Below are 16,531 nucleotides of genomic sequence, written 5' to 3' on the forward strand. Positions count from 1 at the left end.
AACCTAAAAAAAAAAAAAAAAAAAAAACCAAGCAAACAACCAGAATAGGAACAGAATCATAGGTATGGGGATCATTTGGAGGATTATCAGCTGGGAGGGGGAAGGGGGCTAAATGGGGAAATGTTGCAGTGATTAAGAAGTATAATTGGTAGGTACAAAATAGGGAGAAGCTAAGAATAATACAGTATAGGATTGGAGGATTATCAGCTGGGAGGGGGAAGGGGGCTAAATGGGGAAATGTTGCAGTGATTAAGAAGTATAATTGGTAGGTACAAAATAGGGAGAAGCTAAGAATAATACAGTATAGGATTGGAGGATTATCAGCTGGGAGGGGGAAGGGGGCTAAATGGGGAAATGTTGCAGTGATTAAGAAGTATAATTGGTAGGTACAAAATAGGGAGAAGCTAAGAATAATACAGTATAGGAAAGAGTGAAGCCAGAGAACTTATATGCACGACCCGTGGACTTGAACTAAATGGGGTAGGATCACTGGAGGGAAGGCGGGCACTAGGCAGAGGGGAGCAAAGGAAAAGAAATTTGGACTACTGTAACAGCATAAACAATAAAATATACTTTACAATAAAAATAACGATCCTATTCCACCCCCAGAAATATTGAGGAATAGGAAAATTGAACTGAAAAAAACAAAAGTTTTTATTGAGAAGCATAAAAGAAAGCTAAACCAGTGCGAAGGTTTCTCTGGCATTGTGTTCCCTGAAGCCTTGGTGCATGGCAGTTGCATGTCCTTGCACACTTGTGGGTGAGCACAGCTTCATGTCCTCAATCCCATGTATGCCCTGTCCTGCAGCATGGCCTGCTGAGAACCCAGCCAAACCTGCTCAGGGGTCAACAGGGACAGGAAAGGCTCTCAGGAGTTGGGCAGCACCTCTGGCACCTTCCCTGGCCCTTGCCTCCTCCTGGGCTCAGGGCTCCTGACCCCCAGGACATGGCAGTGACAGGCTTTGTGTTTGTTTGGTGGTGGTTTATTTGTTGTTTGTTTCTCCATGTGTGAGGTTTCCTTGGTCCGGCAGGTGCCAAGAGGTGATGTGTGGCCTTGTCCTTACAGGAAGAAGAAGGCGAGGATGGCGACGTGTCCTCTGCACCCCCAGGGTCCAGTCACAAGCTACCTTTGGCCCCAGCCTGGCACAACTTCCCAACCCGCTATGCAGATGTGGGCTGTGTGGGGCTGCGGGATGCGCATGAGGAGAATCCTGAGAGTATCCTGGACGAGCACGTGCAGCGGGTCATGAGGACTCCCGGCTGTCAGTCACCTGGGCCTGGCCACCGCTCCCCTGATAGCATGCACATGCCCAAGATATCCGGGGTGCTGGGAGGCGCATCCCTGGGGCATGGTAAGCACGCGCCCAAGTTGGGGGCAAAGCTGGAGGCAGCTGGCCTACACTTCCATAGGCACAGCCACCACCACAGCCACCACGGTGTGGCAAGGCCCAAGGAGCAGGCGGAGATGGAGGCCACCCGCCGGGTTCAGAGCAGCTTCGCATGGGGCCCAGAGCTGCACAGCCACGCAGCCAAGACCCGAAGCCACTTAGAGAACATGGGCACCATCCCCAATGCCAACGACAGCCTGACCTACAGGTAAGTTTCTGTGGTTGCTTGAGCTACTATTTGAGATCAGGGCTGTGGATCCTTTGTCCCTAGGCTCTGTCCATAAGGATACGCATGTCTCCCCAAGGAGGAACGGGTCACAGTGAGAGGTTGTGTCGCCTGTGGATTATATTCTGGTTTTGTAGGCTTGAATTCCCCTTTAAAAGTCATTAAACCAGGGTCAGCTGCAGAGATTGCAGGCATGTTGTGGCCAAGAGCTCAGGCACCAGGAATAGGTGCTAGGCTTCTGCCTTGGGTGCTGGTCCATGTGGGGCAGCAGCCTTCCCAGCCAATACCGTTTGGACTCCTTCCTTCACTTCTTGCCATGGAGTCACTTGAAACAAACCCCTGTAACCCCACAGAGTTGCCAGAATACACCACGTAGTCAAGGCCTTCATGGTTAGGGAGCCTTACAGGGTGTGGAGCACAGTGGCCAGCCATCCAGTGACAGGCCAGGTTAAGTCAGGAGGTGACTACCAGGTCTTGCTTTTGCAGTGGAAAGACCGGGACAACCTCCAAAAGAAATGCCAAGAAGGCTGAGTCAGGGAAGAGTGTCAGTGCTGAGGTACCAGGCCCTTCGGAGGACGCAGAGAAGAACCAGAAGATCATGCAGTGGATCATCGAGGGGGAGAAGGAGATTAGCAGGCACAGGAAGGCCGGCCATGGGTAAGCAGTACCTGGTGTCCTGGCGGTGTGGGCACAGGTGTGCAGAACCAGCTGGTGAACCTCTAGAGCTGCTTTGCCAGTATTCTGCATGGCATGTCCCCACCTACCATCTTACTGCAAACCATGTACAGTGGAAGCAAGAATTCAAAGGGTTCAGGTTCAACCCATTGCAGCGTAAGCTTGTTGATGCCTGTCCTGTGTGGGACTGTCATGTTGTGGGATCTTAGATCTAGCTCCAGTGTCCTAGGCAGAAGTTCCCGCTGGTGAGGTCAGTCTGAAGTCACCGTGCCTCTCCATGAGTTAGCTTGCTGCTGCCCCACCACTGAGGAAGGGATCTGCTGTCACACAGCTGCTATCATGCATGAGGTTATTTCTAGGGCAGTGACACCTTCACATGACAATGACCTAGGCACCAGGGAAGTGAGGCAGGTACCTGACCACCACTCCTGATGGGGCTTTGGAAGAAACCTTCTGTGTTTGCACCTGATTGCCCCTTCAGTGGTGGGTGGGAGAAGGTTCTGGTTTAGTCTTTGTCCCTCTGTGCTTTGGATTGCCCCACAGGGCCAGAGGCTTCTCTGGGGAGTGTAGAGCCAGGCCCCCAGACATGTCCTCACGGGCCTACATGGGTTTGTCCTACAGTAGACAGAGCTGGCTTAGGTGGGCCTGGGCCAGAGATGGGTGACACACAGGTGCCATGGGCCTGGAGCTGATGGCATCTGTCCATCAGTGGGCGGAAAATCCCTCCTTCCTCAGTCTCAGATTTCCCTGAAATCTTTGGCCATGGTTGAGGAGGACTGAATGTGTGCATAGGCAGTGTAAACCTGACTTTGAGAATGAGCCCCTCATCAATGTTCAGACCCCTTTGCAGCCACAAAGCCTGTCCTGGTGAAAGGGTCTCTTAAGGAGCCCCTTTTTTACTCTGGTTGAAGTAGGGTTGATTCTCAGCTTCTCTGGATTTCTCTCTTGTGGGTTTTCACAAGGAATGAGTCTGTCCCAGCTGGCCCTCCCATCCCAAACGGAGGGTTACTGTGGCTGAAGAGTAAAAGGCACATACAGAAGTAGCCTGCTAAGTTCCCATCAGATGGGCTGTTTTAAAGACTTTATTTATTTATTTTTAGAGAGAGGAGAAGGGAGGGAGACAGAGAGGAAAAGTAACATCATTGTGTGAGAGATTAGTTGCCTCTCATACACCTTCAATCGGGAACCTGGCCCACAGCCCAGGCATGTGTGCTGACTGGGAATCAAACCAGTGAGCCCCACCAGCCAAGGCTGGGCTGTTTAAATGATGGCCTTCAGTGTCCCCAGTACGCCCTCTCTGGCCTCCCTGGAATCTGGGGACCATGGGGTCTCTACCTTCGTTGTTCTTACATAAGGCTAAGTGAATTAGGGGTCATGGGTAGTAGAGAGATAAAGAGGTTAGGAAGATGGGGATGTAAGAGGGTTGGGGAGTGGTAGTAGTGAGATGGGGGCGGAGGTCTCCCTGGGGCCAGCTTTGTGTGGCTTTTTAGGAGGAGGAGCTCACCTCTGCTGGGGTACCTTTACCTGGGCACTTCTGGTGTTATGAGAGCACTGGCCCAACCGACTTCCCAGGGGGCCCTCTTGGGTTCTTTTATCTTTGCTCCTGGTTCTGAGACCCCCTTTCCAGCGTTAGCTGAGAGAGGCAGATGTTTCACTTGAATCCCATCTAGTGGTTGAGTGATGGTATGTTGCACAGGTGTGAAGCACATTCTCAATGTTGAAACAACAAGAAGGGATACCAGATTGCAGGGGGAAATCAGGATAAATTATGTTTAGAATTCTGCCAATTGTGTTTTTTGCCTCCATGTTGGCCGGAAGTCTCTTAAGTATTTTTAATGAGGAAGGAAGTAGATCAATATTCTAAGAGTGGCTATTTCTAAATTATGGATTTTTTTAATAAAATTTTATTTATTTATTTATTTTTATAGAGAGGGTAAGGGAGGGAGAGAAAGAGGGGCAGAGAAACATCAGTGTGTGGTTGCCTCTCATGTGCCCCCAACTGGGAACCTGGCCTACAACCCAAGCATGTGCCCTTGCTGGGAATCAAACCAGTGACCCTTTGGTTCATAGTCTGGCACTCAGTCCATTGAGTCACACCAGTCTGGGATAAATTATGGATTATTTTTAAGTCTTTGTATAGGATATGATTTATATTTCAATAAATCTGTTAAAAATAAGTTATAAAAAAAAGAAGTGTGGTGCTGGCCAGGCAGCTCAGTTGGTTTAAGAGTGTCAACCTAATATGCCAGGGTTGTGGGTTTGCTCCCCGGTCAGGGCACATATAACGATCAGTCAGCCCTGGCTGGTGTGGCTCAGTGGATTGAGCGTCAGCCTGCAAACCGATAGGTCACCGGTTCGATTCCCAGTCAGGGCTCATGCCTGGGTTGCGAGCCAGGTCCTTGGTTGGGTGTGTGTGAGAGGCAACTGATCAATGTATCTTTCGCACTTTGATGTTTCTCTCCCTCTCTTTCTCTCTCCCTTCCCCTTTATCTAAAAATAAATAAATAAAATCTTTTTAAAAAAGAATCAATCAATGAATGCATAAGTGGGTAGAACAAACTGATGTTTCTCCCCCTCTCTCCCTCCCTCTTCCTTTCTCTCCAATCAATAATTTTTTTAAAAAGTAGTGTGCAAGCCAAGCCATTATTACATGAAATGTTAAATGGACTTATTTAAGAAAAACAAGATCAACTGTGGACATTAAAATTGCAACAAATTTACAACTATCAACAACTGAATCTGAAAAGAACAAAATAAGCAAACAACCAGGACAGGAACAGAATTTTAGATATGAGGATCATTTGGAGGGTTGTCAGCTGGGAGAGGGAAGGGGGAGGAAGAGGGGAAAAGGTGCAAGGACTAAGAAGTGTAATTGGTAGGAACAAAATAGGGCGGTGTTAAGAATAGTAAAGGAAGTGGAGAAGCTAGAGAACTTCTATGCACGACCCATGGACATGAACTAAGGGGGGTTGCTAGAGGGAATGGGGTTACCGGGTAGAGGGATGCAAAGGGGGAAAATTGGGACAACTGTAACAGCATAATTAATAAAATATACTTAAAAATTTATAAAAAAGAAAGGAATGTTTGTGTCATGTAGTATAAGAGGAAACTGCTGAAGTTCACATGACTTTGGTGGGCTAGGGGTACAAAGGCGTTCCTGGCGCAGGCATCCCAAGGTCAGTGTTGAGCTCGGCTGTTGCTGCTGGCTCCTGCCCAGCTCCAGATGCCTGCCTCTGGCCCAGGATTTCAGACTCTGCCACATCTCTTCCCTTACTCCCCAAAGGTCTTCTGGGGCGAAGAAGCAGCAGATTCATGAGAGCTCCAAGCCCTTGTCCATTGAGCGTCCTGGGGCCGTGCACCCTTGGGTCAGTGCTCAGCTCCGAAACTCTGTCCAGCCCTCTCATCTCTTCATTCAAGACCCCACAATGCCACCCAACCCGGCCCCCAACCCTCTGACCCAGCTGGAGGAGGCCCGCAGGCGTCTGGAGGAGGAAGAGAAGAGAGCCAGCAAATTGCCTTCAAAGCAGAGGTACAAGGCCATTGGGGAGAACAGGGCTAGCACCTTTCACGGCCCCTCCGGGCACCATGGCTGCACTTCGGGGTGAAACTCCCTGAGGCCTGTGTGGTCCATACATAGAGGCACACTGGGTGCCCACTGGCAGTACTGGGTTTTTCCTTCCAGTTTCTTCCACACCGCTCTGCTGAGTGACCAGGGCTAGGAGAGCAAGTGGTCATTACTCTGTCCTGGGGAGAAGAGGGTGTCTTTCCCCTGATCATACATACTCTGCTTTCCGAGTATGCACTCGGCCCGGATCTTTGTTGGAGGCCATGGGGTCCCCTTAGTGGCACAGAACTGCTGGAGGTCACACAGTAAGGTCACCACTGGCTGCTATGAAGGCTGAGTTCAGGGGTTTTGGTCCCAGGGTTCCTGGCTGCCTCAATTCAGGAGCCCTAGTGAGTGCCATTTGCAGGTAGGAAAATAAATTGGTGTTGAAATATGTGGGGGTGTAACACTCTTCTGGAGAGACTCCAGGCCCCACAGCCACTCTTCACTGTGTCCTTATTGGCCTTCAGGGGCAGAGCGGTTCAGCCAGCTGCCTCCGTGGCCTTAGGCTAGGCCCTGTTCTCTCCACCCCGGAAGCAGGGGACCACCCCCTACCACTCCCTTGTGTGTGGCAGATTGTCTCTCCAGGCCAGCGGGGCTTCCCTGACCCTTTTCACTGGGCTCTGAGGTCACTTTTCCCAGACGTGGGGTTCATTGGAACCCCCAGGCGATGAGAGTTTCTGAGGGGCCTGGCCTCACAGCCAGTTTCCTCAGACATTGCTGGTTTCCCTTGCCCAGTCTTCAGTCATCCAGTTCCCAGCGCCACTTCCCATGGGCCCATGGCGGGCAGGGGGGGTGATGCTGCTCTGGGGAAGCCCATGTCAGGTTTGAGCTCTCCCCATTCTCCATCTCCTTGGACACAAGTGGAAGCCTGAAGGTGTCCCCTGGTCATGGAAGGTGACCATGTTTATTAGAGCCAACTGTCTCACCCTGTGATCTTGTTCAGTTGAGGTAGAGCCAGCCAGCTCTGTGCAGAATGCCTGTGACCTGGAGGCAGACAGGGCAGCAGAGAGCGGCCAAGGGAGAGGCCAGGGCACAAGGGCTGGAACTCCTGGGGCTTCCTGGCATGTCATTTTTGTTGTGTTCTCTGGGGAGCAGGGCTCGTGTCCCCTCTTCCTACCAGCACCCAACTGGTTCCTCATACCAGCGTGGTCTGTCTGTGGCCATTCTGTGACACATGTTTTGAGGAGTGAGCTGCCTTTGGGGTTTCAGCCAGTGGCTCTGGCATCTCCACGTGTCGTCGGTCCAGGGCATGTGGGCCTTTTTATAAATGGTCACAGAGTAGAGGTGTGGAGGTAGCAGTCAAAGTTCTGGGCCTCCCCATGCTCCTCATGGGTGACCCCCACTTAAGTCAGAACAAAAATTACTGTTAAGGCCACACAGCACATGCCCAGGGTGGATGGCCACTTGGAGAAAACTACAGGGCAGTGAGCCCAAGAATAGAACTCTGGCTGCTTCAGACAGAGCAGTGACCATACTCCAGGACCCAGGCCCACATCAGAGCACCAATTGGGAAGAGCTGCACCCACAGGGAAGAGGCCAGAGGCAGGTCCTTTTGGCGTGGCTGAAATGACAGGATCCTAGTGCCTCAGATGAGGGGTTACCCAGTGTGTTCCAGGGAGCCCAAGAGCTTGACCACAAACAAAGAATCTGGGAAACCTGAATGATGAAGGCAACATCTGTTTCTTGACTGATCTGACAGCTTCACCACCCAAGAAAGGGTTTGCCCGTCTCACACAGTGGGAGTCTTGCGTAGTGGTGATGGAATCTCTTGGGGAGCACCTGCTCCACCTACTTTCTGTCACCCTGTGTCACCGCGGAGTGTGGAGGCAGCCCTGCCCCAGGCCTGTGTGGCTCACTGACGCGGTTGTTCCCTAGGTATGTGCAGGAGGTCATCCAGCGGGGGCGCTCTTGCATCAGGCCGGTGTGCACGCCCGTGCTGAGCGTGGTGCCAGCAGTGTCCGACATGGAGCTCTCCGAGACAGAGTACGTGTGTCCCCTGTGGGTCCTCTCGTACTGCTCGCCCAGCCTGCACTGTGTGCCAGGGGCTGTAGAGCGGCAGCTGTTCCCAGGGCGGGAGCCCGGGCACCGCACTGGAAGAGCTGGGGCTGCAAGCTATTCCCAGGCCTTTCCTTCCTCTCTCTGTCAAAGGGGACACACTGTCCACGTGGTGGCAAATGACCAACAGGTTAGAGAGGACGTCCACTCTGTCTCCTGCACTCTTGCCATATGCGCCCCCTCGCCCCCACCTGCCTTTACTTTTCTGAGATTCCCAGCCAGGCCTTGGGACTTGAGAGCTATGATTAGTCTCCTGGCACGCTGCTGACTGAAAGCTCAGCACCTGTGGTGCTTGTTTGTCCAGATGCTGTGTGCACAGCAAACCTGGCCTTGTTTTCACTTGGGATGCATCTGCTCCCCAGATATGCGTGGAGCAGGGTGGGCATTAGGGAGCTGTGGACCACATGCAGACAGTGCCTGGTTGCCCCATTCCTGTACTTCTGCTCAAGGCAGAGCAGAAAGGGGTTTCCCATCTTAGCCTTCACCAGGCTTATCCCAGACAATGCCAGTTGGCTCAAAGTCTCCCACCAGGTGGGGCCTGGAGGAGCAGGAGCCCTGCTTCCCTTCTGTAGAGAACAGGTCCACACATGACCATCTGTGTGGGCTCCCAGTACAGGCTGGGTTTGAGGTTTCAGGACTAAGGGAAGGAAAGCAGGCACAATGGAGCATGGCTGAAGTGGTGGACAGCCACACAGATGAAGTGACTGCAGTGTGTGCCCAGGATCACCAGGGAGAGGAGTGTCCTCAGGGAGAGAAGAGCCCACTGTGAGCTCAGGTGGTCTTCCCAACGTGACACTGGTACAGGAAGCTTCCTACTACGTCCAGCTGGTGGGAGCCAAGGGCTATGCCCATGTGTACCCAGGCAGTTCCAGAGCGGTCACAAGGACCATGGACACTTGAGGGACAGAGGAAGTGCTCCCTGTCCCAGACACAGAGTGGCTGCTCAGCACTGTCCAAGTGAGGGCCCAACCGTAGCCTGGGCAGGAGATGGTGCTGGCCTCACACCTTCCTCTGGAAATCTGGCTGGATACTGCTTCTGGTTATTGGACAAGCACTCTGCTGGGGGGCAGGCCCCTTTAAATCGTCATAATTCTGTTTGTCAAATACCTGGCCTTCAGATGTTTTTGAAGTTTGGGAGCAGTAGACTTTACTAGGGTACAATCAGTGTAGTCCAGCCTAGAGACTAGGGTTGTATTGGTTCTGGTGGCCTGGCCACCTTAAGAAGAAGGTGGAAGAATCCACTGTGGGTTCAAGACCTGAGAAGCCTGCTGGCCTACTTTCATGTGACCTGGGTCGGGGGTGCTGCCCATCAGGCATTTCTGGCCACAGTGAGACCTGGGGCTTTCTAATGGGTGAAGGAGGTGGGAGGTGAACTGAGGCACTGTGGAGATAGATGTGGGGCAAACGGGGGTGGGAGATAATCTGGTGTCCATGCTGTGTGTCTTTGTACATGGGTTTGGCATAGGATTGAAACCCTGGATTGAGATACCATGTCGGGTAAGGACCCCTGGGAGCTGGATGCAGCTGTGTGGTGGGGTGGACATTGGGGCCTGTGGATGCATAGCATTTCTGAGTGTGTTGCAGCTCACCCCTCCAGGCCTTGCCTTATCCTTTACTGGGGAGCCTGAGGCCTGAGGTCTGTTAGGAGGTGCCCTGTGGTATTCTGAGCTCAGCAATAACCACTGTGTCTCCACCTCCAGGACGAAATCGCAAAGGAAGGCAGGTGGTGGGAACTCCCAGTTGTGTGACAGCATCGTTGTGGCCTATTACTTCTGCGGGGAACCTATCCCCTACCGGACTCTGGTGAGGGGCCGTGCCGTTACCCTGGGCCAGTTCAAGGAGCTGCTGACCAAGAAAGGAAATTATAGGTGAGAGTAAAGGTCTGGGGTATATGGTAAGCCGGCCCTCTACCCAGAAGATAGTGCTGAGTGCTGGGTGCCCTGTTCTTATCCCATCTAGTCCTTCCCACCCCACCCCCACCTGCTTATCCAACCCTGAGCTGTTGGCAGAAGCGCCTCATTGTGTGAGGCATGGGTCGCCTCAAGGCTTCTAACTCCAACTCCCAGCCTTAGGTGACTGAGGCCTCCAGGCCAGTTAAAGGGTCTGGACAGTCCTTACCTTACAGGTGGGGAAATAGGGCCAAATACACTGGTATGTCTGTCCCTGTGCCTGTCTGCCCTGGGTTGGCCTTGTCTCCAGCCTTCTGATTCCCATTTTTACTAGACACAGAAGCCAGGACCCCCCTTCCTAGGGTCCAGAGACCCCCTTCCTCGGGTCTGCCATGGGCTGCTTGGCCCTTGCCAGCCTGAGACCAGCCCCTGAAGGCTCCTGAGTAAGCACGGTAGGAGGAGGAGGGGTCACATGGGGTCTTAGCTGGGCTCAGCCACTGGCCTTCAGTGAGTGGCTTTCTCTGTCCACTGAGTGGTGAGAAAGTTCCCTGTGGAGGTGGAGGGTAAGGCCACTGGAGAAGGTCCTGGGCTCCACAGGCCTCTGTGTGGTCCTTAGTGGGGGCATATCACCCTAATGGAAATGACATGCTCAGCCCTTGGGAAACAGGAACCCCAAACCTGCCCACTTCTCTCCTGCAGCATCCTAGAGGCTAGGGCAGAGGACCCCACATGCAATTACTGTTCACTGTCAACTCTCCAGCATGTGGGCACTAGGCAGACCAGCTCGCCTGCCCTGCATGATGTGTCTGGAGTTTGGTTGCCAGGTGCTGTACCTGTGTGGGACCATGGGGTTACCCAGCTAGGAGGTTGGGAGGCTGGCCCCAAGGGTGTGGGTGCATGGGCAGGAGAGGAGTGGACAGGCCCTCATCTCCTCTCACCCCATCCCCCAGATATTACTTCAAGAAAGTGAGTGACGAGTTTGACTGTGGAGTCGTGTTTGAGGAGGTTCGGGAAGACGAGGCCATCCTGCCTGTCTTTGAGGAAAAGATCATCGGCAAGGTTGAGAAAGTGGACTGACTGGCTGGCCAGGCCTCTGCACTAGGCTGGGCCCTCAACAGGTGGGGACAGGGAAGGCCACACTGAGAGCCAGGAAGAGCTGTGCCATGACAGGTGCTCTCACATGTGTGCACACACATAGCTCCTTGTGGAAGGCCAGGAAGTGCCTGCCCCATAGCCGTCCACCACTTTGGTCCTTGTGCAGGTGAGCGGGGGTCCCACTGAGTGGTTCCACAGGCGTCTGTCCTGCTGCCAACAAAGGGGCCCGTCCACTCCTCCACAGCACTATTCTGAGTCTGCCCTAGCAAGCAGGGAGCCTGGATGCCCTTCCCCAGCGGGCCCCTGCTGCTAACCACAGGCCAACCCCCTGGTGCCTCCCCTGGGGCTCTCATACCACAGGCTCTGCTTCTCCCTTCAGGACTCACCCGCCATGCCCTGCCCTCATCAGGCCCAGCACTGGCCTGGGCTTCAGGGGGCCCTTGGGGCCTCTAAATTGTACATGTCACGGAGTGCCTTCAACACAGCTTGTCTCTTGCCTGCCACTGTGTGGATCCGGCGACGGGGCACCTTAGTGCTCCCTCTCCACCCTCAGTTTCCACAGCGCTGGCTCAGTGGGTCCCAGGCCCCTCCTTTCTAAGAGCCCATGTAAATATGTACATTTCTCAGGCTAGGGCCAGCAGGGGGCTGCCCCGAACCCATTTTTCATGAGCTGACTTGTACAATTATCTTTTCAAAGGTACTTGGATAATAATGAAATAAAACCAGTTTAGAATCTTCCCCAGCTGTGGAGTGTACAGATCTTCTGTCAATGGGGCTGGGTGGGTGGATGCACCATCCTCAGCCAGCTTCTGGCACTTGTGACCTGTCCCCTCTATTCTGGCCTATTATGCACAGTGCATGTCAGAACTCGGCAGCAAGGTCACACCGGCATCCAGCGGTCTTAGGAGTTGGGTATCTTATAGAGCCAAGATGGCAGAGCACTGGAGAGTGAGGGGCCAAAGCTGGCAGCGACTTCATGTCCCCCATTCTTTCCCAGGTAGGAACCCAGACTCATACCTGAGCCCGGGATCCACTGAGGAGGGCTGGGAGTAAGATCTGGGCCCATCCAACGTGGAACCCTAGGAGCCTGAGATTTGGCCAAAGCCAAGGGCTGGAGGCCAGCCATGCTGAGGAACCACACAGATTCCAGGACCAAAGCTCTTTATTCAGTGCCCACAACTTCCCAGGGACCCAAGGAGATGGCTCCCTAGTGCCGATGGGGCGGCTACAGCTCCTCCTTGGACTCCATGGTGGAATTGGCTACTGTCTCCTGGAAAGGGTCACAGAGTTGCAGCTTCCAGCCCAACCCTGCCTAGTCAGTCCCATAACCACCCATCCAGAGACCTGTCCAGAGGCCTTGGGATAGAGGCACTCACCGGGAAGGGAGCTAAGGGCTCTTCTGTGGGCTCCTCTTCAGGTAACTTCCCCCCATTGTCCAGGAACTTGGAGAAGGTCTCCAGGTCCCTGGCACCTCTGTAGTCAATCACCTGAGGAGGGACAGGAGGGTCTGGAGGACAAACCACGTCCTCCCAGGCCACACCCTATACTGACTTAAGTCTTGTAGTTTTGAGACCACACGCCATCCCAGAGCCCACCTACTAAGGCCACACTAAGGTCATGCCCCATCTCCATCTCAGGACTCAGATGGACTCAAGACAAAGGAAGATGGGATCCTGCCTCACCTTCTGACCCTGCCCTGCTGGGAAATACTTGAGGGTGGGAAAGCCATGCACAGGGAAGCCTTCCAGCTCATTGGCCGTGGCATCTAGCTCGGCAATGATGATGTCCTCGTGATCCCTGTACTTCTCGGCCAGGGCCTCCCAAGCTGGTGCCATCTCCTTGCAGTGGGTACACCATGGGGCATCTAGGACGGGGGGATGTTGGCATGGCCAGCAGGACCCCATACTGCCCGCCCACCCCACTGTCCAGTGCCCTCCACACTCACAGAACTTGATAAACACATTCTTGGTTTCATCAAACGCCACCTGCTCAAAATTCTTGCCCACAAGGGTCTTTACTGGACGCTGGTCCCAGTCAGGGGGGACCTCCTGGCTCAGAAGATACGGCTGGGGGGAATGAGGTCAGGTACTTTGCTGGGGATCTCTGAAAGCTGCTGCTCCCACCTCCCCACCCTGGTTGGGCCACCCAGCACAGACCTTGACCTTGCCGCTGAGGACTGAGTGGCAGAAGGTGGTGACCGAGGCTGCAGTGACCACCTCCCTGTCTGTAGGCATGTACTTCTTGGTGGTCTCCATGTTGATGAAGCGCAGGGTGGGGGCCTCTTCTGCTCTGAGCCCAAAGTACTGTAGCACGTGGTTGTTATTGGCACTCACGTCCACCACCACGAACAGCACCTGCCAGAAGGGAGTGAGCACTAGGCCCTGGCCTCCCCAGTGCCCACCCTCCTATCCCCGCTGGTACCTGCCCCCGGAACGGAGGAGCCGCCTCCCTGAAGCCCGCCAGCAGCTCCTGGTGTGGGGCCAGTGTCTGGTTGATGAACAGCAGCAAGTGGTTGAGGATCCTGGCCGCAAAGATCTTGGGGGACGTCTGCAGGGGCAGGCCAGACTCATGGGGGCTGGTTCCTGTGCTCACCCTCCCGTTCCCCCTAAGGCCGGCTCCTGTACCTGCCCCTGCAGCTCACTCACTTGGCTGTTGAACTCCGTGACCAGGTGCATGCTGTGCGTGAGGAGGAAGCGGGACAGATCATCCTGGTCCAGGCCCAGCTCCTCATCCACTGGAAAATCTGCCCGTCCCTCGTCAAACTGGACAACACAAGGTGGGTCAGCAGGAGCCATAGCCTGACCCTAACCACTGCCTTGGCCCTGACGCACCTTCTTAAAAAGAACCACAGTGTCCTTGGTAAGGCCAAACTTCTGAAAGAGCTGTGGCTGGTCAGTGAGGCCAAAGGTCATGTCCAGAGCATCCTGGGCCAGAGTCAGGAAGGTAGCCACATCCTTGTCCTGCAGGTCCTAAGGGACCCATGTCTGTGAGGCCAGCTGGGGCCACAAGCCCTGCTCCCAAGGCCTGGGTCCCTGGTGCTACTAGCTTACCTGAAAGAAGCCAATGACCACTACATCCTGGGCATCTATCAATGCTTGGGCGCCCTCCTCATTCTCCAGGCGTGTAGTGCTGGACCCCACCCGCCGCCTCAGCCACTCAGCAATGCCCTTGGCCTCCCGGGGGCCTGTGGAGAGTCCCATCAGGCTGGGTCCAGCCCCTGTCCCACACCACCCCACACACGCCACACACACCACACACACACACACACACACACACACACACACACACACACACACACACACACACACACACACACACACACACACACACACACACACACACACACGGCCTCCCGGGGGCCTGTGGAGAGTCCCATCAGCCTGGGTCCAGCCCCTGTCCCACACCACCCCCCCCCCACACACACACACACACACACACACACTTGGCCTCCCGGGGGCCTGTGGAGAGTCCCATCAGCCTGGGTCCAGCCCCTGTCCCACACCACCACACACACACACACACACACACACACACACACACACACACTTGGCCTCCCGGGGGCCTGTGGAGAGTCCCATCAGCCTGGGTCCAGCCCCTGTCCCACACCACCACACACACACACACACACACACACACACACACACACACTTGGCCTCCCGGGGGCCTGTGGAGAGTCCCATCAGCCTGGGTCCAGCCCCTGTCCCACACCACCACACACACACACACACACACACACACTTGGCCTCCCGGGGGCCTGTGGAGAGTCCCATCAGCCTGGGTCCAGCCCCTGTCCCACACCACCACACACACACACACACACACACACACACACACACACACTTGGCCTCCCGGGGGCCTGTGGAGAGTCCCATCAGCCTGGGTCCAGCCCCTGTCCCACACCACCACACACACACACACACACACACACACACACACACACACACTTGGCCTCCCGGGGGCCTGTGGAGAGTCCCATCAGCCTGGGTCCAGCCCCTGTCCCACACCACCACACACACACACACACACACACACACACACACACACACACTTGGCCTCCCGGGGGCCTGTGGAGAGTCCCATCAGCCTGGGTCCAGCCCCTGTCCCACACCACCACACACACACACACACACACACACACACACACACTTGGCCTCACACACACACACACACACACTTGGCCTCCCAGGGGCCTGTGGAGAGTCCCATCAGCCTGGGTCCAGCCCCTGTCCCACACCACCACACACACACACACACACACACACACACACACACACACACTTGGCCTCACACACACACACACACACACTTGGCCTCCCGGGGGCCTGTGGAGAGTCCCATCAGCCTGGGTCCAGCCCCTGTCCCACACCACCCCACACACGCCACACACACACACACACACACACACACACCCCACACACACACACACCACCCCCATCCCCACCCCACCCCCAATACCAGTATACTCCTCCGGGTTTGTGCGGTTTCCGTCACGGAAGAACTTGAGCATGGGGTACTCTGTCACACCAAACTCCTTGGTCAGCTCTGGCTCTGAAGGTCCATCCACCTTGGCCAGCCTGGTTTTGGCTGACTCTGCTGCCAGCAGGGCAGCTGCCTTGATGTACTCTGGGGCCAATGCCTTACAGTGCATACACCACGGGGCATCTAGGGGACAGGGCCATGAGTGCACCTGGCCTCCACAGTCCCAGCCAGAGCCCCTGTGCACACCCAGCCAGAACTGGCAGACTTGGGGTCAGTCACATCCAGCACAGAGCATGTCCTGTCTATACCTCTCTCCTTCAGAAACGCACCCAAGCCTCAGCCACATTAAGCCCAAACACCAGAGACCAGACTACTACTCAAGGTTCCCAGATCACGGTTCCAGTGAGTTTGAGAAGAACCTTCTCGTTGCTGCTCCTTGAGGCGGCACTCCTTGCCATATGCAGCTGCCTGTGGAGGCCTGCCAGCTTAATGGCTTTCACATGTATAAGAGGTTGTAAAAAAAAGCCACAGAATATGGAAGGTGTGAGTTTTATCTGGCCCTTCACAGAAAGAGTCTGCATTAGGACAATGACCACAACCTCTCCCTTAAATCTGCGCCTCCCTTCCCACCCGCTTGGGTTGAACCCCCAGACCCAGTTCAGCCCAGGGCTCTGCTTCAGGTGCCCTCTGATGGAGCCCAGTGCCCGCTAGGGAAGCCCCTTCAAGTGCATAAGCCCCCAGCGAGTCGACACAGTAGGGGTTGGACACTTGTGGGTCCCTGAGCCCTGCTGACCCTGTGCACTCACAAAACTCCACCAGCAGGGCAGGGTGCTCCCGCAGGGCCAGGCCCAGGGTGCGGCTGTTCAGCACCAAGATCCCATCCTCCTCAGGAACCTCCTCGTCCTGGGGCTCATCTGAGGGACTGCTGGGCCCTGGGCCCTGTCCCCAGAGGCCCAAGGCTCCAAGCAGCAGCAGCAACACAGACAGGAGCTGGCTGTCCATGGCAGTGCAGAGGCCCATGGGGCGGGTGCAGATAAGGGGGCCGGGGGCCAAGCAGCGGCTGCCACGTGGCACCCAGTTCAGGTCGCTGGAGTGATAAGGCCACAGGCTCCCCCCA

The 16,531-nt window shown here is 55.0% G+C and overlaps 2 protein-coding genes across 7 annotated transcripts in view; one reads left to right on the forward strand and one right to left on the reverse strand.

Moving 5' to 3' along the window:
• The window catches only part of AXIN1 (axin 1), an 85,489-nt gene extending 73,816 nt beyond the window's left edge, over positions 1-11,673 (forward strand). For 3 of the 5 annotated variants that reach the window (XM_090277390.1, XM_090277391.1, XM_090277389.1), the window contains 6 exons: positions 1,067-1,596; positions 2,101-2,271; positions 5,573-5,818; positions 7,772-7,879; positions 9,652-9,819; positions 10,791-11,673. In XM_090277390.1, the coding sequence (XP_090133516.1) occupies positions 1,067-1,596; positions 2,101-2,271; positions 5,573-5,818; positions 7,772-7,879; positions 9,652-9,819; positions 10,791-10,917 (1,350 nt within the window). In that variant the 3' untranslated portion in view covers positions 10,918-11,673. The remainder of the gene's footprint in view (positions 1-1,066; positions 1,597-2,100; positions 2,272-5,572; positions 5,819-7,771; positions 7,880-9,651; positions 9,820-10,790) is intronic. The other 2 variants (XM_090277386.1, XM_090277387.1) reach the window with 1 other exon arrangement.
• A 406-nt stretch (positions 11,674-12,079) lies between these two features.
• On the reverse strand, positions 12,080-16,431 carry PDIA2 (protein disulfide isomerase family A member 2). 2 transcript variants are annotated; one of them, XM_090277393.1, is made up of 11 exons: positions 16,221-16,431; positions 15,391-15,597; positions 13,986-14,119; positions 13,767-13,904; positions 13,581-13,697; positions 13,357-13,482; positions 13,092-13,289; positions 12,881-13,001; positions 12,618-12,799; positions 12,312-12,422; positions 12,080-12,205 (listed from the first exon to the last, which is right to left on the reverse strand). In XM_090277393.1, exons 1-11 carry the CDS (start codon positions 16,414-16,416, stop codon positions 12,161-12,163), a joined length of 1,575 nt encoding a protein of 524 aa, XP_090133519.1. In that variant the 5' UTR covers positions 16,417-16,431; the 3' UTR covers positions 12,080-12,160. The 2 variants fall into 2 exon arrangements, with proteins under 2 accessions (XP_090133519.1, XP_090133518.1); XM_090277392.1 differs by having other exon boundaries at positions 13,560-13,697.
• Positions 16,432-16,531: the final 100 nt, after the last annotated feature.

Source organism: Furipterus horrens, unplaced genomic scaffold, assembly GCF_987537825.1.
Source record: "Furipterus horrens unplaced genomic scaffold, mFurHor1.1.pri manual_scaffold_5, whole genome shotgun sequence".
NCBI classification, from domain to species: domain Eukaryota; kingdom Metazoa; phylum Chordata; class Mammalia; order Chiroptera; family Furipteridae; genus Furipterus; species Furipterus horrens.

Excerpts from the sequence above, each read along its gene's own strand:
- PDIA2 (XM_090277392.1), bottom strand. The coding sequence starts at position 16,416 with ATGGACAGCCAGCTCCTGTCTGTGTTGCTGCTGCTGCTTGGAGCCTTG. Across the intron at positions 13,698-13,766 it reads CTGTGGTTCTTTTTAAGAAG|TTTGACGAGGGACGGGCAGA; the intron begins GTGCGTCAGGGC and ends TGTGTTGTCCAG. Across the intron at positions 13,002-13,091 it reads TCCTCAGCGGCAAGGTCAAG|CCGTATCTTCTGAGCCAGGA; the intron begins GTCTGTGCTGGG and ends CATTCCCCCCAG.